Below are 20491 nucleotides of genomic sequence, written 5' to 3'. Positions count from 1 at the left end.
GCTACAGTCACCTCTTTGACCTTTCAGGATCCTTTACTTTCAACAGCACATCCATCTCAAAACCACATACCGCTGTGCAGACAGGAGTTACACATTCCCCCCCTGTAGTGGAGGTACAACAGAATCCGGATATCAACTCAGGCTTGAAATGAGTGGTGCATGCACATGTGTACTTTGGATGTAATTCCTTGCTCAAAAACAGAACCTTTCATAAACTGCTCAAGATTTCACTAGCAGTCACATATAGACTCTCACTTCATTGCCAAAGTTTTAAAGTGTTTGCCTTTTATTCAGACTTTCTCCATTTCCAGTGTTTAAGATACTTTTCCATGTCTTTAAAACCAAAGAGGCCCTAGTTTCATAACAGCACCAGTCTACCACAAAAAAAAGTTAAAACACAAAAGGTTCCATGATGTGATATAGCATAAAGAATTAAATACAGCTAATACATTACAGACAAACATGTGTAAGTGGAATATTTACATAAAATTTGGTATGTTCTTATAAAACTGGCAGTACACAATGAAAAGATTAATAAGAATACTTATATCTTGTCTGCTAGATGTTCAAAGTGGGTCTACTCAGACTGCATCTAGTATTGTCACGCTGGCTTTATGCATGACTTTGCACTCAGAACCTAGCTACCCTAATTATCCACTACCTGTGGTGGGTTTTCACACAGCTTCCCCCATAGCAGGGGCTATGCAGGTGCCTCAAGTTACCTGTCCAGACTCAAGCAGTGCTTGCAAAGCTGTAAAGATGTGGCCTACTACCATCTTCTCTCTATGAGGATGGTATTTCAGGGTTTACTTGCATAAGCCTGCTAGTCAAAACAGAGTCAATTACTTAATGTAACACCTTAAGTAACATAGAATCTTAGACTTTACAAAAAATATTTTAATTGTCAGTTCACAAGTAAAAACTATCGCTATTACAAAACATCTTGTAACATTAGAATGTCTATCTTGGAAAAAAATTTTGTTCTTATTGCTGTTGCAGATAGTTTACAGAAACTGTATCAGCATGAAGGTATTAGTGGGTTTCCCAGTTGCCAGCTAGCTTTTAAGGATGTTTGTAGGAAGATACACTTCCCTATTTAACCCTCATAAATTTCACATGTTTAGGCTGCCCTGGCTTTTCTTTCCCTTCCAAACAAGTGCATAATTGACACATGCTACTACATTGCAAAAATCACACCCAATGTAAGTTGTTTAGCGTAACAAATTTCATTTGCAGCCTTTAGACAAAGAATATTTACTCCAGAAAGAGTAAGTACCAGCACTGACACTACCTTAGCTACTTGAAAATCCTATAACTGTGTTCTGACAGCTATCAGATATTAGCTCGTTCATTTCATTTTGTTTGGTTTCTTCTTTATTCTCGTGGTTGGGGTGATGTTTTGCATTTCCAGCTTTTTTAGATCTTCTGAGAAAAAATTTTGTCAGTAAGTAACATAATTCGGCCACATTTAAAAGAATGCAAATGCTGGACACTGCAATCATGAAAATAGTAAACACTGTCTTTTCAGTAGGTCGAGAAACAAAGCAGTCTACCGTGTTGGGGCAAGGCCAAGCATTACATTTCATTAAGCGAGGCATTCGGAACCCATCATACATGAAATAAAATGCATACATGAAGACTGCTTCAAAGATCAGTCTGAAGAAGATGCTGCTGGTGTATGTCCACCACAAGGAACCCTCAATACGAAACCTCTGGCTTCTGATTTCTTCAATGTCCTTGTACTCGCATTTCTTGTCTCCCTTTCTGAACTGCCGTTTCTTCTCGTGCCTCCTGTAAGCTACGTGCATGGCCACCAGCAGCGCAGGTGTGGAGACAAAGATCAGCTGCAGGGCCCAGAGTCTGATGTGAGAGATGGGGAAAAAGTGATCATAGCAAACATTTTTGCAACCAGGTTGCAGAGTGTTGCAGACAAAGTCATCTTGTTCATCTCCCCAGACTCTCTCTGCAGCCACAACCAGGATCATGATGCGGAAGATGAATAGGACCGTGAGCCATATCTTCCCAATGCTGGTGGAGTGTTTGTTTACACCTCCCAAAATGGTGTGCAGAGATCCCCAATCCATTGTCTCGTTTTAATCGTATGACCTGAGACAAGACAAAAAACAAACAAAATAAAGATTAATCAGGATGGGAAACAAACACTGTCAAGCACACGTTATAAAATAAAGGCAATGTTGGATAATTGCAGAGCATTAACGGGCTGTGGTAACATCTTGCTGATAGAGTGGTCTTACCTATAAGCAAAGTGACACCATAACCACATTTCATCAGGCTGTATTTCATTACTTGATTACAGAGATGGAATCAACTTCATCTTACTTCAACGTGTATTTGGCAACTGAAAATATCTATTAGCTGCATCAATGAGGAAAGTCAGGCAAGGAAAATTGATGAAAACGGCCTTAAATTAAAAGCTACAACATCAGTAAGTTTTGACAGCAGTTATGAAGAATAGAAGATGACATCAGTCAAAGGTAAGGTGTTATGCTGAAACGTAAGCAGAATGAGAAATTACTAGAGCCTCTGGACTTCTCAGGGTGTGGTGAAGAAGCTCTGTGAATGTTACAGAAAACTGAAGAAACTGGAAAACAAAACCTGTATGATCCATTTTCACGAGTACGTTCCAGGAATAAGAGATAGACCTTGAGGAGTGCTTCTACCTTACATGAGAAGATCTGGATAACCTGCAATCCAAATTTTTAAGGATGTGACTGTAGGGCGCTCTGCACTGTTAGTTGAAGCAAACTCCACAGTAGGGAAATTTTGGTCATGATCCATCTTCTTATCTTGAGGTGGATGTTTAAAAAAAAAATCAATATTATGAGATTCATCCCAAAGTTGTGTTTCTCTCCACTAACTACAAAAAATAGCCTTGGATAACCAGTCAGATGCAGGACTTCATTCTCCATGCCTATCCAAGTGAATTTCCCTTAATAACACTGCCTGGAATAGGGGAGAAGTCTAAGAGGCTGGGAGAAAGCTGAAGTCAACATTTGAAGAGTTCAAACAAGCCAAAAGTAGCTCAGAGACTCTTCAACAGAAGCAGCATTTCAGAGCACTGTAACGAGTTAGAGAATCACAGAATGGCCAAGGTTGGAAGGGACCTCTGAAGATCATCTAGTCCAACCACCCTGCCAAGCAGGGTCACCTAGAGCACCTTTCACCTTTGCCTCCCCCCTGCCTCCCCAGGAACACTGCAATTGTTTGTGGAAGCCAAGTAAATCCAGCCAACCATTCACAGAAAGCGTTAAGAGGCATTCCACACCTCCACCCCCTTCAGACAGACTTACACAGAGGTAGTTTGCACATTACTCTGAAATTAAGAAACCAACATTTCTTGTGCCCATCAGGCAGACACTTTAAAAGCACTCATTGACCTCTGTTCTGAACTGCCTTGTCAAGGCATTTCTCAACTTTATGAATTCCATCGTCTTCCAGAGGTCATCTTCCTTTGGCATTTACAGCACAGGGCACCAATAAAAAAGTAATCCTGTTTTTTGGAGAAAGGTCAGTAGCCACTGGTGCAAAGGCCACTGCAGTTATCACGTGATGTAGTTAAGATTTTTACTAACTCTGAGCTAGGTCACATTGCACAAGGAAGAAAATGAAGATATATCTTTGGAACTATCTTCTGCATTGCACTCCAATTTCGAACAATGGGAAAAATCTTACTGCCTTCCAACTGAATTACACACACCCTGTAAATCACATACAATACAAAGCAAAGAATATGATAGCTCAGGCAAATTGAGGAAATTTAACCATGATGTGAATACTAGGTTGTTTTTACATGCTTATGCACACTGGAGTATAAGTCCTCTACAAAATGGGCACTATGTCAACTGTGCCATCACACACATCAAAACCCCATCATTTAAATCTACCAGACTCCTTACATTTCTTGTTTCAGCTGACAGAAGAGGGCACGATGACTATCTCCTTACAACATAAGACTCTGAGAAGTGGAACATGTGTACTCCCTTCTCATAAGCTTTCCTTTATCGACATACACCAAAACCGCTGCCTTGCTGTTGCTACAGCTTCACGAGAATTTGTTTCCACGTACAATCACTCCTTGTCTCCCTGTGCAGAAGGGGATTCCAAAATAAATCACCTCAGGGTGTAGTTAAAGGGTACCTTGTCTTCGGTGGCAAAGCCAGATACAGATGCTTCCCCACCACTAGTCGTTCCTGAGGTCACACTGCAGCTCTCCATCTCCTGCAGCACTGCAGGGGTACATTATAACAAACAGCCAACTAGTTTGTTCAGAAGTTATTCCCAGTACAATTATGTGTTGTTCCCCCCCCCCCCAACTGACCCATTTCACTAGCACACAGCCCCACAAACCATTTGAAAGGCACTTAAAAATATATACATATATATTGCAATTTATGGAATAGATTGAGCAGCCAGTGGGGAAAAATGGTTGAGGAAGCATCACTGCTGAGGACAATATATTATGAAACTATATCATCCACTGGACTTGTTCCATCTCCTTTGAGAGTATATTGTACTTCAATCCTAGTGAAAGCATGTTTGTATCTGGATGTGTGCAGAAAAAGCCACTATGCTTCGGAGAGGCAGTCTTTCTTCATCTGACCTGACTGGCAAGTAAAACAAGTCTCAGGCTCATTGAGCCACTTCCTCTCCTTCCCCCCCTCAAGAAGTCTTTGCCTGTCATATCTGCCCAAACCTTCCCCCCTCCACTGTTCCCACCCGCCTTTCCAAGTCCTCCAACTATCTCCTCTACCCCTCCTGCCACCATCCCGTTCCTCCTGCTGCTTGCAGAGCTAGTCACCAACCTTTGCCCCTCCTTGCCTTTGACTTGATTTTATGCTGGTGGAGAGGCATGTGACTTCTGAGACATTCGAGAGATCGATAGAAGCACTGATCATCAGATACTGCAACCAGTAAAACTCCCAAAGAGCAATGCAGTTGAGATTGTAGGGCCATATTCAGGCAACTTGAATTCCATCCAAGTACTCTGGAACCAGTGTTTCCTACTAGCTTGCTTTAAACATCTCAACAACGCAATTTAGAGAACATAATAAAGGCAATTCAGAAACTGCTCTGCAGTGCCCACCTTTCTCTCCAGTAAAGAGACACAGTGACCAAAGCCAAATTCAAGGTAACTCAGAATGGCCCTTCACACTATTAACCCATCAATTCAGATTGTTCCAGCTAGACATCCAGCTTGGGCTATCTGTAGCGATGTGATGGCTCATTTACTCCTAACTTACTCAAAAGCTAGGGTATTGACTCATGATCAGACGTTATCTTTCTTCCGAATACTTGCTTTCAAGACCATGTTACTAGGAAGTAAAATATTAACTGTCTGGCTGACCAAAGGAGAAGAAAGCAGGAAAACTATTCCCCTTTAACGGGTGCTAACTCTTATTTTCAGAGTCACTCCAGATACTATTTATGTGTAAGCCGATCCACCTAAATGTATACAGAAATTACAGTTTGCAGTCAGCGACTTACCTGTTTTGCTCATCCCAGAAGTAAAGCATGTTATAGGAATAAGTTAAACATAAACTTGGGTGAAATAGGGACATAAAAAGAGTAGAGTGGGATTAGGGACTGGGAATGAAAATAAGAGGAGGATTAGAAGAACAGACGATAAGCCAGTGAAGCTGAGGAGCTAAGCATTTAGAATGTACCTTTACATGAGACAAAATTAAGTGTTACATTTTCTTAAAAAAAAAAAAAAAAATGGGCACAAAGATAAGCCTTTACAGCTCTCAGCATAAATCACTGTCCTGCTGTCAGCTGAACCTTCTGTTCCTCCACCTGAGAAATCAGAAGATTGATCTGAGAAATCCGAAGAGCAGGATAGTACAGCTGTTTCAGTAGGAGTTAAAAGTGATCATTAGAGATCACCATGCTCCACCGAAGAGCTAGCAATGAAGGAAGTAGTTCTAGATGATCACACAACCCATGGAGAGGCACATGAAATGTAGCTCTCATCTTGCTGCTGTCTAGCCCACTAACAGTACCTGAGCTTTCTAGGGGGGGGAAAAGAAAGCTTAACTATTTCCCCAGCTTTTGGGCAAGTCTTGAGCTCTGTGCTGCCATGACTAGACTGCTTACTACTTAAAATAGTTCCTATAAGTCTACATTAAACTGCAATCACAGCATTCTGCATATACCCACTAAAATCTCTGCAAAGCACAAGACCAAGGACAGTTGCCATTGAGCACCAGCATTTCGGAATACAGCTAGTTAGCAGATGCTTTCTTTCTTTTCCCCACTCTGTTAAGAACTGTTACACTGAGAAATCATTAGTCAATGGTTAAAGCCATGGCTTCAGCACACACAGTTAAAAGTACAGCAAAGGTGAAAACAACATAAAATACATTAAGAGTACCAGGAGTCACCAGTCTGGTGTGACACCCTGCCACTTTCCGTAGTGCCTCCAGATACTGATATAAGATCAGTAATCTACAAAGAAACGTCACTTTATTCAACATAGGAATACATTAGCTGAGATAAACTTCAGCAAAAAAACACTCACTGGTCCTGGCCAGAGCAGTGGACAGAGAGGTAACTCAGATGCCTGAGAGCGGCAGTTCCAACACAATTTCATCCAAGGAGAAATCTTTAGAACATCTGATCTGCTCCAGATAAAAGGTAAAAGCTATTTTATGGCCCCCATTCACACAAGAAGTATTACTGTTTGTTGAGGTACAGCACATGTTTAACAGCTCTGCTGATACAATCTTCCCTTCAGATCTTGATCTAGACAGTTACGTTGTAAGCACCAGCCAGGAGAGGGGCTGCCACCAGCATCAAAGTGCCTTAGAGCTATATATGCCGTCTCCTATCCAAGTTTGAAGAACAGCCAAACCTGGATTTCAGCAGCTTGTTACCAGCATAAACTAGACCCCGTGTTGGCAGACTGAAGTTATTTGTAAGCAAGAGTGCAAGTGTGAAGATTTTATTATATTGTTGAGTTAGTTCTGGTGCTATACTGAAAAAGAAACAAAGTATTACCCGGACAGATCCCAAGAAGCTCTTAAAAAGATATTTAACTTCTTCCAGAGACAGCATCCTTTTATCTCATCATGAAAGGCTGGCATAGAGGCTACAGCCCTTAGTTGCCAACTCCCAGACCACCTACTTACCTTTAAGCCTGTGCCATGCCTCAGTTTCCCAGACACTAAGTGGGATAACAGTCTCACGGGGTTGGTCTGCTGTGCCCCACTGTAGGCTTCACAGATTCATACTTTGTTATCAGTGCACCAAAACAGGTAAGTAAGTACCAGCTCCACGGTGAAGCACAGAGCTTAAATCTGTTCAGGATGTTCCCACTAGTGAAGAACACAGCTCCCCACATTACTATAGCTTCAATGCAGAGTTCACACTGTAAGATGCAGCTCTGAATTCAAGACTTTGTCAAAGCAAAATCCTTTCGTTTCACTATTAAACTTCCTGCTATTTTAATTTTACAGCAGGATATTCAGAATGTTCCAACTGCATGCTCCTCAAGTGTCAATAGCTCTACTTCTTTACTAAGAAGTTGAATAAGGATCAGAAGAGCAGTCTAACAATCACAAAAGCCTGTGCAATTTTCTCTAGTAGCTCTTAAACTTTGTTCTGCACACCTATCTGCAGATCAGAGTGGAAACTGGAGAGCAACAGAAGAGCTAGGACAGATAGGAGTTACAGTTTATCTGATTTGACACAGGAACAGGCAAGGACTAATCAGGAACAGGAAACCTCTGACAGGTTTGAACACAGCAAGCGTTGTACATTTCTTCTACTCAAGTTTATGGAAACAGGATGCATTTTTTGCTCTAAGCCTTGTGTAAAACCCAAAAATAGCCTTTAACACGACAGATTATGACCCCACACGCATGCAGTTAAATGTTAAAAACATTGCTAAGTAATTATCAACAGCTTTAAGGGTTCCGCTCCACACCGACTGCCGCATTAAGCCTGTCCCGTGTTCATGCCCTTACGGACTTTAAGTCATTTCCCAAGCATGTTCAGAAACACATGTAGCTTCACCACCAGCCCACAACTGTAAATTAAGAATTAGCATCCTCCAGAACATCTCTGCACAAAATTCACTCCGCTTGTGGAAAACTGGGCATCAGAAAAAACAGTCATGCTTGAAGGCATAACACGGCAGAAGAATTCCAACTGGAATTTGGCCTGTCAGCCATTTCTGAAGGAAAGGTTGGCAGGGAAAGACTGCTTAAAACTTCTTGCTTCAAAAAGGAACTCAAATTCCTGAGGGTTATTTCTTTACTGACGTTGGCATCCTATTTCCCCTATTTTTAAAGAACATCTTTGGTTCACTATGCTTTGCTCCCAGTCATGAAAATAGCAACATTATTTGCAGAACTTTTTTTTTAAACTAGTTATTTAATTCTTATTTCCTCCTCCCCCACCCAAGGGGAACATCCAATATTCCCCTCTACAAATTCACCATGTTTTGGCAAGTTACTGTCTGTCACACACAAAGCTTGCACCCTTTCGGAAATACTGAATAAATTTATATACGTGATGATTTTATACTGCAGTCTAGTTTTTCTTTGAATGCGTATTTTGTTAGCATCTCTTTTTAACAAAAACAGAGATAGAAATCAAGTTTTCCCTTTAAAAATATACATTACAGGAAGAACCATGCATGAGATCAGGAATAGAATTAGTTTTCAACTTTCTTTTAGCAATTAATAGATGTATTTGGTTTTTTCCTCCACTCCTTTTGTTTTGACAGCACTTTATCTTTCCTCATGTATCATCACTTCAGACTTTTCTTTACGCAAAAGACTGTTTAGTCAGGCAAGACTCAGTCCTCCTGTTAGATAAGTTATCAGTCATCACTAATAGCAATTAAAAGCAGTGACAAACAGAAGGAAAACAGCAGAAGAGAAACAAAAATTCAATCCATGTTCCTGTTTGCAGAAGTTTCTCAAACCATTTCTTTCACTGAAGCTGTTCACAGGAACACCAAGTAGAAAAATCCAACTTATAAAGTGTCCTTTTTACTGACAAAGTCAACTGAATAAATGAAATGCTTTTTAGAATAACTTAAACCTCAAATTGCTGATAATTTACCAGATACTGAGGTATTCCACTGTATCTTTTTCACTGTATAGTTACTTTTTGTAAAAATTAAATGAGGCTGCCCAAGTACTCTGTCTGGGTTAGACTTCAAGGGATGCAAAACAACAACACAGGCAGAGGCCCAAGCTTTAGAGATCTGAGAGAACTAGCCCCATCAGGAAAGAAATGAATTCTTCCAGAGATGTATCTCAATTCATGACTTTTTATTGCTCCATTTTTAATCTCTGTGATATGTAGCCCTTCTACCAATGAAGAGACTGACAGTTCTGGGGACTCAAGTCCTGATGGATGTTCACTAGAGGAACAATCTCATGGCTCTGCAAGCATGTTGTAAATCTCACCTGGGAAAATACCCTGCAAACCCCAGCTGACATGTGGGGGTGTCTCCTTCTCCAAGCTTACTGCAGAAGGCTGAGGCTTGAGCCACCACTGCCTTGTCCTCAGCTGTCTGTCTCCACAAATGTCTGTACATCTTCCTGCCTGCTGCCTTTCCTACCTTACTTTAGGTCAAGCCTCTCAGAAAGCAGGGTTTCCAGGCTGAACACCAGAGACCAAGGGAGACTAGAAACTACATAACTTCACTAACAAAAATCAAGGATGAAACTGTATTTTGTTCTACTGTCAGCTCAGTGCACACACATATGTTGTGGTAAACACAAATACAACCCAGACCGAAACCCATATATCATTTCAAACAAACCACACTCAACAGCAAGCTTATTAGTGATCAAAGTCAGAAAGACAGGGTTTAAAAAAGAGTACACTTAAGACAAACGGCTACTTCCTTCTTTTAACCCTCTGCCTGCTCTCTTAGAATATTTCTATGCCGCGTGGTAAAATCCAGTGAAGCACAAAACAAAAATACATCCTTCTATGTGTGTGTGTGTGGGAGAATAAAGAGTAAATAAACAAAGAGAGATTCTTCAACACAAGAGATGGGAAAAGTAACACCTAGGAAAACCCAGTGACAGGAAAAAGAGCCGTACCCTGAATGCCACCCAAAAGCAGCCAAGTGCCATCCACTTCAGCATGCCAAGCACTCTTGTTCTTACTCCAACACGTCTCTTGAGTTTTATTGAAACAGCACTTGAGTACTCATTCCTCACACAATCCCATCCACCCCGACACCCGGAGATACGTTTATTTCTGACTCACACCTCTCATTTCCTATTCCCCCGTGATTCTGAGGAATGTTTCCAGTGTGTGCCCAGGTGCTCACCAGACCTGTCAGTTGCACTGATGCAAGCTGTTTATCTCGGTGCAACTCTCAGCATCGGTAGGTGTGTCGCGAATTACCTGTAATTGCGGAAGCCTTTAGCTCGCTCGGGTTTTTAGCCGGTCGGGTGCTTCACATAACGTGCTCGCAGAGAGCTGCTGATTGAGAAGCGGGGGGACAAAAAGAAAGAAGAAAAGAGTTGTTCGGCACTCAGGAGCACGCCGGAGCTGGGGAAGGGAAGCGTGAGGCCGGGCTGAGGGGAGCCGGGAGCCCGCCCGGGCAGCGCCTCAGGGCTCGGGGCCGGGCTGAGGCGGGTCCCGGCCCCTCACCGGGCGGCACCGAGCGCGGCGGCCCCGAGCCGAGCCGAGCCGGGCCGGGCCTGCCCCGCACCCCCGTCCTTCGCCTCAAGGAGGGCACCGTGGAGCGGCCTCCCCCGGCGGCCGGCCCCAGCTCCCTCCCTCCCTCCCGCCTCACCTGCCCCGTCGGTGCCCACGCAGGGAGATGAACGCCCCGGGAGCCCCCTACCCCGGGCTGGGCTGGGCTGAGGGTCCGGCTGTAGCAGCGGAGCGGCCGGTGCCCGGCTCGCCGCCCCGCGGCTCTGAGGTCCCTCCCCGCTCACCTGCCGCCGCTTTTAACCCGCCCCGAGCCCGCCTCCGCCCGCCGGGGCCGGGCCGGGGATCGAGGCCGGGGCAGGCATGGGGGCGCCCGGCCCCGCGGCGGGGCCCGGCTCTGAGGGGCCTCTCCCGTGCCCCTGCCCCGCTCCGTCCCTTCCTGCCTGGCCCCCGTACTCTGCCTCGTCAAACGCAGGCCTTTTCCTCGGGACAAAACAACGGAGGCCTTTACTTATGAAAATCATTACAGAATTACTGGCAAACGGCAGCCGGAAAAGCCCAGAGCTGCTGGCTTTCCCAATTTTGTCCTAAAAGGTGATTGAAATGCTACAGCAGCACCCAACAAGCCTGCAGGCTTCCAGCGGGCTGCAGATCTGTGTCACTACAAGACCTCTTTGCAGAGTTTTCTGTTTCCAGGGAATACAGTTGCTGAGGAAACACTTTAGTTTCTTAACCTTTGGGTTCAAAAATCCCTGCCTGAAACTCTGAGTTCTCCATCTTGCACACATGCACATCAAACTAGAGGTTTCTAATCCTCTACCTAAATTTCTGAAGAAAACATACAGTACAGTAGTACATTTCCTCAGGTTTTGGACTTGGTTAAGGTACTGGTATAAGGGTTCAGATGGCAAACCACTTCTAGTTAAATTCTTCTGTCCTTTATCTTCACTTCCTAGAATAATAAAATAAATAAATAGATCGAAAATCTTTTGCAAAAGTCAATGGTTTCTTTGATCACATGCTCAGTTTTGAGAGGTAGAAGTGTCTGACACAAGCAACTCAATCTGGACATTTGAAAGAAAAGAAATTTCCGTCAGCTGTGGTTCAAATATCACCCCCTGTCTCTGTGGCACTCATCCTTCATCCTTGCCCTCACACCTGGCTCCACGCAACCTGCATGGTAGGACCACGGGGAAATTCATGTTTTAGGGGATCTCAGGAGGTCTATCCCGACCTCCTGGTCCAAGCAGGATCAGCTCTTCTTTCGGACCACTCAGCCATTACTCAGCATCTGTAGGGGCTCAGTGCTTGCATCAGCTGGAGTCAGGTCACCGCCGCATCTGCAGGACCAGACCCAAGATACATGATGCTACGGTGAGCTAGAAGGGCATAAATACCTCAGGCCTGAGTCTTCCGTCGCTCGCTGCCTTCTGTGGAAGTTGTGCATTCAGACGACGTTCAAGGTTCATGCGTACAGCACAAACGAGGAAGGGAGGTGCCTCAGGACCCGGCCATGTGGCTGTACTTTGTGAAAGGGAAGCCCATCTCTCCATGTAAGAATAACTTTGGAGGAAACATCTGGGACTCATGTATCTTTCCCTCTCCAGTCACATTCCATCTTGATTCGGTGACCTCTGAAGAGTAGAATTTGTCCCCTCTGTCATTACCAGGTCAAATTTTTTTTTAAAGATTGTGTATATTTAGCTGCGGCAGAGGATTTTGAGTTTGTGCTGTTTCGCAAGTCCACATTTACTGCCAAAAAAAGTTTTTTTACAATAGGAAAAGTATTATGAGAAATGCGTGGAGACAAGACTCCGTGAAATTACCTAAAGGAGATGAGCCATGGCATGGACCTCTCCTATCTGCCTTGCAGGCAGGTCTTTCCTGCACTGCCTTCGGGAGGGTGTTGCAGTCAGATGCCAACATCTGGCCTTTCTCCTAGAACAGAAACCTACAGTTCTGGCAGCAAGAAAACTCTTCCATGATGTTCTGTGTTCCCAAAAGGAGGCAATTTCCAAAGCAATTCTGTAGCTGGAACCATGGTGGGAAGCAGCGAGTGAACGGGTGACTGGGGAGCAAGGGGCCAGGCTTTCCTCTGCTAGGTCATTTTTTTCATCTTTCCATGTACTTACACACGGTGTCAGATGCTACTTGTCCCACCTGGTAGTGTCAGCCTGCTGTTTGACTCCAATTATAAGTAATGATGCCAGGGATACGAGAACACGAAGTGTTGGGAATGTAAGGAACATAAAAAGGGTTTTATAATCCTATGATTTTCTCTTTAATTATGGAAGAAAGGTTGAAATATAATTAGTAATTGTCTACATATTGGAATTAAATTGTACTTATTTCTTTACAGACAAGGAATGGTTTATGCGTAATTTAGTCAGCATAGAAGTGCTGCTTGATAAACCTGTGAAATAAATACATGTAAATTAATTACTTTTGAGCTATGACAACTCCTCCTTCTGTAAGAGCTGCAGCTGTGCACTATAATGTGAATGAGTAAAGTCTTCTTGTTGACATAATTTTTAAGTTAAAAGGGGGAAGGAAGGGAAGGATAGAGACAGAAACCATCTATTATTGACATGTGAACAAAGATGAAAATTAAAGTTACAGGGCTCAGAAATTCCATGCTACTAGATACATGGTAATTCAGATGCAAAAGAAACATCTTTCTAAATACAATTTTTGGAAAATAAATAAATACATAAATAGAGATGATTGCCACAGCATAATGTTAAGGACCAAGAGTATTTTTAGATATAAAGCCTAACTTTAGGATATAAGCCAGTCTCTTTGCTAGTGCATAACTTTGTCCTTGTCCTAGTCACAAGTAAAGCTGACTATCCTACGAGAACATTTGCATCATTAGCAGCTTTTTAAAAATGCTTGTATAGTTCAAGTTCTCATCGTGACCACCCTAAGCAAACCAGAGCTTGAGACAGCCAGAACTTCTGACCGAAATTTTAACATCGTTTTCATACGGTTCATTAAACTGAAGATTTGCACAAAACGTTTCCAACTTCTCAGTATTTTTATAATTCAGAAGGAATGAGAAAAGGAAGGAAGTTTATTTTCCATTTTCCCATGGCAGACCGCAGTTCAAAAATTGCACTGAGGACTGGAAGTGGGAGTTTTTTCTTACTGCAGATTTCTGGTTCCTTTCCAAGCTTTCATATCTCTATTTAGACTCTTGTAGCCTTCTGACTATTTTAGCCATTCAGAGGAGGAAAAAGAAAATTAACTCCAGTGCCTCAGTGTGAAAGTATTGTGCAGGTATGCCTCAAAGTGTGTGCTCTCTTGTGGCACGTTTTGTTTGGATGCAACAGGCATTCATATGGTGCTGATACTATATACAAAATTTTGAATACAGCACCAATCCTCTTGTACACTGCTCAGGAATCTGCTCTTTTTTACTACTTATTTTCAGTTTAATTTATCGGCAGACACTCTTATGGGGATTGTATTAGCCCTGGTTTACATACTGTTTGGAAATCCCAAGACCTCATCTATCCAGAAACAACACCCAAAGAGTCACTTCCTCTCCAATATAATTACTTCAATGAAAGCGTGTGGTGTTATAAAGGTTGTCCATGTAATATAGCTGCTCATTAACCATTGCAGCTCCTGAAGCATTTGTAATTCTACTAATGCCTGACTACTTTTCCCCACCAGCAGCAACCTTACAGGTACTTTCACAGAACAAGTGGGATTGCACTTGTTTGAACAATGGGGCAGATGGCTGTTACCCATATCTTTTTGAGCTCAGGTTGTCCTCATCAATGAAACCTTCCCTCTTTTATTTTCAGTTAACTGATATTCATGGCATAGCCCAAGACAAATACACCCTGGACAGAGTGCTTTCTTGTAGGATAACTCAGCGAGCTTGGTGATGTTCTCCGCTTTTGGAGACAGAAGGAACAGAAAAGATAGAAAAGACCAGCACCACAAACTCAAATGATAAGGGAGACCAGTGAAAGGGGATGAAAACAGTTCCTTGTACTGCTAGTACATGAGCAGCCTGACTTGTGCCAATCCATGTGATTTGTAGTGTTTACTTCAAAAAGGACGTACACAGACATTTTAGTACAAGTGCCCTAATAGCCATGCTCACTCAGGACACCACGGGAAAGTGCACCTCTCACGCATCGTAGGTAGGGCAGGCTAAATCGTCAGCAGGCACCCGTCTCTCAGGTGATTTCTTAAGCTGACAGCTCCGGATATCCAGCATCACCCAGATTTGGAAGGGAGGGCCTTTCCCATCCCTAGGCAGCCCAGTAATTTTCACAACGCTATTGCTAATTTGGAAGCTGGCAGTTTCCACCTCCCCACCCCTTTGGTTTATTACAGACATTTCATCAGACCAGCTGTAGTCTGCCCTGTCTTTCTTTACCTGCTCTGGGCAAGGGGGGACTAGGAGGGCTGTCAGCAGCAATGCACGGTCGCTGCTGTGATGTTTCTCCTGAAGCAGGCGGCTGCAGCAAGAATCCCCCTGCTGCCGTGGCTGCTAGCCCAGGCTCCGGATGTACCATGGAGGCTTCCAGCTGATTTAATCAGTTCGTTGTTCTCTGGTTTGATGTAATAAGTTCATTGTTCCCCAGTTCAACTTAATTGAGTCATTGTTACCTGATTTAACTGACCGATTGCTGCCTGACTTGATTTAATTAATTGCCGCCTGACTTGCTGAATATGCAAGCTCCCGCTGCTGGCTGCCAGCATGGCTCACAGCTCCTAGCCTGGGCTGCCTACCTCTGCCCCCTCCCCTCTAACAACCCTGTCTTCTCCTGGGACCTGCTTTCTGATCTCTAGCTGCAGCCTTTGGTTCCTTCCTGCTTCTCCATTTTGTTCCTGTAGCTCTTCCTCAACCCAAGGAGTTTCTCTCCCTCATCCTCTAATCCTCCTCTTCCTTTTCCTCTGATTTTCCCTGGCTTTTGCCCTAAGCCTGCCTCCAGCCTTCCCCCCAGAGCTCTCCCCACTGTGTCCCAAAGTAACCATCCCTGCTGCAGTTCCTCCGAAGCTGCTCCTGAGCTTCCCCAAAGGCATTTCACTTGCTTCATGTGTCCTAGATTGTACTTCCTATAGTAGATTTATTTTTTTATCCTCTTCTGCCTAGCAGTCCTACACAGGCAGCAGCACTTGCCTGGTGTTTTCCTTTTTCCTTCACTTCCACTTGTTGCTGGTACCCAGCTTTCTCTTCCTTTAAGGTATCATCTGGAAGCCTCTCCCTTGGTGTCTGTTACCTAGCATCATACAGGCTCTTTGCTCTTCTTTCTTCCTTCTCTACTTTGCATCCATTCAATTCCTTTGAGATTTCTATTTCCGCTGTAATTGCTCCTTATCTTTTCCACCACTCTACGTTTTTCACCTGAAATGTTTTTCTGATGATGGCTCAGGCTTCTTACTGGCCCCCAGTTCATTTTCCCAGTCTCCCCCAATCTCCTTGGCTTATTCCTCTGCATGTCCTTCTGTCTCCATTCAGCAGAAAAATGAGGTGTAGGCATTTCTTGCCCTCTTCTGTCTTCTGTTCTGCTCTACTCTCCATCTGATGCTAGGAGTAGACACGCAATTTTGCAAGCAGAGTTACTTTTTTCGAGGCAGGTGTGTCTGGTGGTAAGTCTGTATTTATGTTAATGATTGGGGTGAGCCCAGGCTTCCCTTGGCCACCTCAGTTCAGTGCATACAGGTAAAGTCAGCTCTGCCTGAACTGTCAGTCTAGTATGCACAACTTTCTTGTGTGATCATACATCCCTCCTGGCTTTGCATTGACCAGGCCCTGTTGGCCACATCACTCTTTCTGGCCCATGCTTACACTTTGTATTTACTTGTTTTCTCTTTTTTTTCTCCATTAAGTGCCTTGGAAGAGAGTCCAGGAAGGATTCCTTGTCTGTACAGAGTAATCCTCATCACTTGGTGGCAAACTGACAGGTGGCTTCTGTATTACCAGGAACAGATTCGAGGTGTGTTGCTCATCCTTCCTCTGGCTTTCTCTTTTTCACTAATGTGCCAATTTTTTCTTCCAGAGAGAATCTCACTGTCTACAAAGATACCTGCACTGGGTTTAAGTGACAAGGGATTGGTAGCAGGGGGGTAGCAGGGGTGGCCTCTGTGAGCAAATGTCAGATCAGAGCCAGCTCCAAAGGGACCCACCACTGGCCAGAGCCGAGCCATGAGTGACACTGGTTGGGTCTCTGGGAGAAAGACTGAAGAAAGGGAAAACCTGCTGTGCTACAGCAGCTGGGAGAGAGGGGTGAGAGCTGAGAGAGAAGCAGCCCTGCAGCCCCCAAGGTGAGTGCAGCAGGAGGGCAGGAGGTGCTCCAGGCACGCAGCACAAGTTCCCCTGCGGCCCGTGGAGAGGCCCCTGGTGGAGCAGGCTGTCCCCCTGCAGCCCACGGGTCCCACACGGAGCAGATCTCCACGCTGCAGCCCGTGGAGGAGCCCCCGGTGGAGCAGGTGGATGTGGCCTGGAGGAGGCTGCGGCCCATGGAGAGCCCCCGCAGGAGCAGGCCCCGGGCCGGAGCTGCAGCCCGTGGAGAGGAGCCCACGCAGGAGCAGGGGGTCTGGGGGGAGCTGCCGCCCGTGGGGGACCCGTGCTGGAGCAGTTTGCTCCTGGGGGATGGACCCCGTGGTACGGAGCCGTGTGGGAGCAGTTCTGGAAGAGCTGCGGCCTGTGGGCAGCCCCCCAGGCTCAGTTCGGGAAGGACGGCATCCCGTGGGAGGGACCCCACGGGGAGCAGGGGCAGGGAGGGACCGTGAAGGAGCGGTGGAGACGAAGCGTCAGGGACTGACCGCAGCCCCCATTCCCCGTTCCCCTGCGCTGCTCAGGGGGAGGAGGTGAAAGAGGGTGGATGGGAGGAAGGTGGTGTTAGTTTTGTTTTTAGTTTCTCACTGCTCTAGCTTGTTAGTAATAGGTAATAAATTTCTCTAATCTAATCAGCCCCCACTCCCCATTCCCCTGTGTTGCCTGGGGGGAGGAGGTAGGTGGTTTTGGTTTGCTTTCAGTTCTCACTGCTCTAGTCTGCTAGTGATAGGTAATAAATTTTATTAAACTCCATATGGTGAGTCTGTTCTGCCTGTCTCAATAACTGTTGAATGATCTCCCTGTCCTTATCTCAATCCTTGAATCCTTTCCATCATATTTTCTCCCCTTTTTTTCTTTGAGGAGGGTGAGTGAGAGAGCAGCAATGGTGGAGGTTCAGCTGCCCAGCAGGGTAAAACTACCAGAATATCTCTCCAGCCCGTTCTTCTAAAGCTTCCCTCCAGCCTTCAGGAGGAAGCCTACACTGTGTGGCTAATGCTCTTCAATTTCACTTGCAGTGAATTAGCCTGTCTCTGCATTGCTTTGCATGGATGGCAAAGCCATTGTATTCCTAGCACGTTTTTGTTCTGCCTCTGGTTGTTAGATACCAGATTACAGTGATGTTGAATACCCAAGAACCTTGGATGACGGTTTGGGAGAGCTGGGTTTCGGCTTTTTGAAAAACAGCCACACAAGTGCTGTTTTCACCAGAAACGTTCATCTCTTTATTTCCTGCAGCTACAAATTCACTTCAGTTTGTCTCTTTTTCTTGCAGGTTCATACACTCAATAACAACTCTCTAGGGAAGACCTCAGCACGGTAGGCAGGGCAGGATGCACAACTTCTGTATATTCCTGTTAATGCAAGCCGGTCATATCCCTGCTGCTCTGTCACCCACTCTCTCTCCTGTATAAGTGACCACCTTTGAATTCATCTTTACAGGTCCTCCTATTATGAGCTTCAGACAGCTTGCATGATTTACAAAGGTTGTCTGACTTTCCAGAAGATACAGACACTGGCAATCCCTCTCCCATTACTAGTATACATAGGTATGACACCCAGCCCTGTTCTCATAAAAGCTGCTGCCAAACCTCTCAAAAATGTTATGAGAATAGGATTGGTCCACAGACATCTAATTTCATTCTCCACTATGGTAATTAAAATAACATTAAAATTAGATCTAAAGTTAGACTTTTTAAAATTACTAGATGTTAGACTCTTCTTGACATCTTCCAATTTGGTAAGGCATCTTTCTGACAGTGGCTCCATTAAAAAGTCATCACATCACTGAGCTGATACTTTTAAAATATGGATGCTCAAGGCTTTTAAAATGTGGCACACAGATTAAGAAAGACAGAAATGAGGACAACTACCCTTTAATGTACAGCCAGCTTTTCCACCTGTATTTGCAAAGCACCCCTGTGGCAAGAACAACAGCTGCATAGATAGTAACATAAAGAAAGTATTTACGGCCTTTTACCTTTATTTGGTGTGAGGTATTTTGTCCTCCAAAATGTTAATGACAGCCTAAAATTGTTCCCTTTTTCAGCTCCACCCTGCCCTTCAAAGACATCTGCAGTTTGGGAAAACACTGATATGAAGCACTGCACACTTTCTTCAGAAATTACAAATGAAGTTAACCTGTGCAAGTAATTTCAAAGCAGTGTTATAGGCTTTCACTGGTATCACTATATTGATGTAATTACTCTGTTGTTAATATGCTTAAACAAAGAGAAGGGGAGAGAGAGAAAAAACAACAACAGCAACAAACAGCACTTCTACGAGATTATTTATGCAAGTGGTTTTAACTCAAACTGAAAAAAAAGTTCAGATGTAACCATTTCAAAGGACTTGCATCCAAGGAAGAGTTGTTACATACTGCATGGTGACATTCATAGGGCTACAAAGATGGTGAAGGGTCCAGAGGGGAAGACATATGAGGAGTGTCTGATGTCCCTTGGTTTGCTCAGCCCAGAGCAGAGCAGGCTGAGGGGAGGCCTCATGGCGGCCTGCAGCTCCCTCACGAGGGGAGCGGAGGGGCAGGCGCTGAGCTCTGCTCTCTGGGGACAGCGACAGGACCCGAGGGAACGGCGTGGAGCTGGGACAGGGGAGGGTCAGGCTGGGTGTTAGGGAAAGGTTCTGCACCCAGAGGGTGGGCGGGCACTGGGACAGGCTCCCCAGGGCAGTGGTCACAGCACTGAGCCTGCTGGAGTTCAAGGAGTGCTTGGACAACACTCTCAGACATCTGCTCTGATTTTTGGATGGTCCAGGAGTTGGACTTGATGATCCTCGTGGGTCCCCTCCAACTCAGGATATTCTGTGATTCTACCATTCTCTGATGTGGTTTTTCCCTGTCCCATGGGTTGTATGTAGCTCAGAGAGGTCACCCCGTTACCCAAAAAGTTTGTGTCATCTTCCAAAACATGCAGGCAGAGCACCTTCAGCATGGACTGGGGCATGGGGTGTTGCTTCCCCGCACAATGTGTTGTGAGATATTTGTCATGGTGCTACTGCAAGGTAGTACTGCTTATATACTGGTAGGTTGTTGAGGTCTTTTTTCCCTCCATCAGTAAATCCAAAGACCTTTCTCTCCTCCTCTCTCTTTGTCATGTAGTTTTCCTTCCTCTCCATTTCAAATTACAGAACTATAGTGAAGGACAAGACATTTCTCTGCATTGTCCTGATGGGAGTCAGGATCGCTGCGTGGGTAGGTGGCTTCATCCCATGTCTCCAGGGCTGTGGATCGCCTTAGCAGCAGCAGTTTCCACAACTTCCCTTTCCACCACAACATCTTTTCATCTTTCCTTGTCCATGGTAGAAGATCTTAATGAACACAGGACAGCTACTAACATGACAACCCTTAGTTAACATCAGTACAGCTACTTAAAAAGGCCAAATCCTACACATACCTTAGATATGCATATTAACAAAAAGCCCCATTTCCCCCAATGCATATGAACAATACCACCTGCAAATGTCACCACAATATATTCAAGAGTTGAAAATTTTCCAGTTAAACCATGCTGGTAATTGTCTTCTCTGGCT

At 44.6% G+C, this 20491-nt stretch overlaps 1 protein-coding gene across 4 annotated transcripts; it reads right to left on the bottom strand.

Annotated features, from left to right (window-relative positions):
* Positions 1-263: 263 nt before the first annotated feature.
* LOC106040406 (gap junction beta-6 protein) lies at positions 264-10943 on the bottom strand. Of its 4 annotated transcripts, none has more exons than XM_048047066.2 (3): positions 10790-10943; positions 10396-10470; positions 264-2106 (listed from the first exon to the last, which is right to left on the bottom strand). In XM_048047066.2, the coding sequence occupies exon 3, from the start codon at positions 2082-2084 to the stop codon at positions 1293-1295; it is 792 nt and encodes a 263-aa protein (XP_047903023.1). In that variant the 5' UTR covers positions 2085-2106; positions 10396-10470; positions 10790-10943; the 3' UTR covers positions 264-1292. The 4 variants fall into 4 exon arrangements, with proteins under 4 accessions (XP_047903023.1, XP_047903024.1, XP_047903025.1 ...); XM_048047067.2 differs by having other exon boundaries at positions 10396-10473; positions 10790-10933; XM_048047068.2 differs by lacking the exon at positions 10396-10470 and having other exon boundaries at positions 10790-10938.
* Between the last annotated feature and the right edge of the window lie 9548 nt (positions 10944-20491).

The sequence above is a fragment of the Anser cygnoides genome, chromosome 1 (genome assembly GCF_040182565.1).
Source record: "Anser cygnoides isolate HZ-2024a breed goose chromosome 1, Taihu_goose_T2T_genome, whole genome shotgun sequence".
In the NCBI taxonomy this organism is placed as follows: Eukaryota; Metazoa; Chordata; class Aves; order Anseriformes; family Anatidae; genus Anser; species Anser cygnoides.
The sequence above is the reverse complement of the archived record's forward strand: the minus strand, read 5'-3'. Positions and strand labels throughout refer to the sequence as shown.

What these genes read in the sequence shown, in the direction of transcription:
- LOC106040406 (XM_048047066.2), bottom strand. Translation starts at nt 2,084, where the DNA reads ATGGATTGGGGATCTCTGCACACCATTTTGGGAGGTGTAAACAAACAC.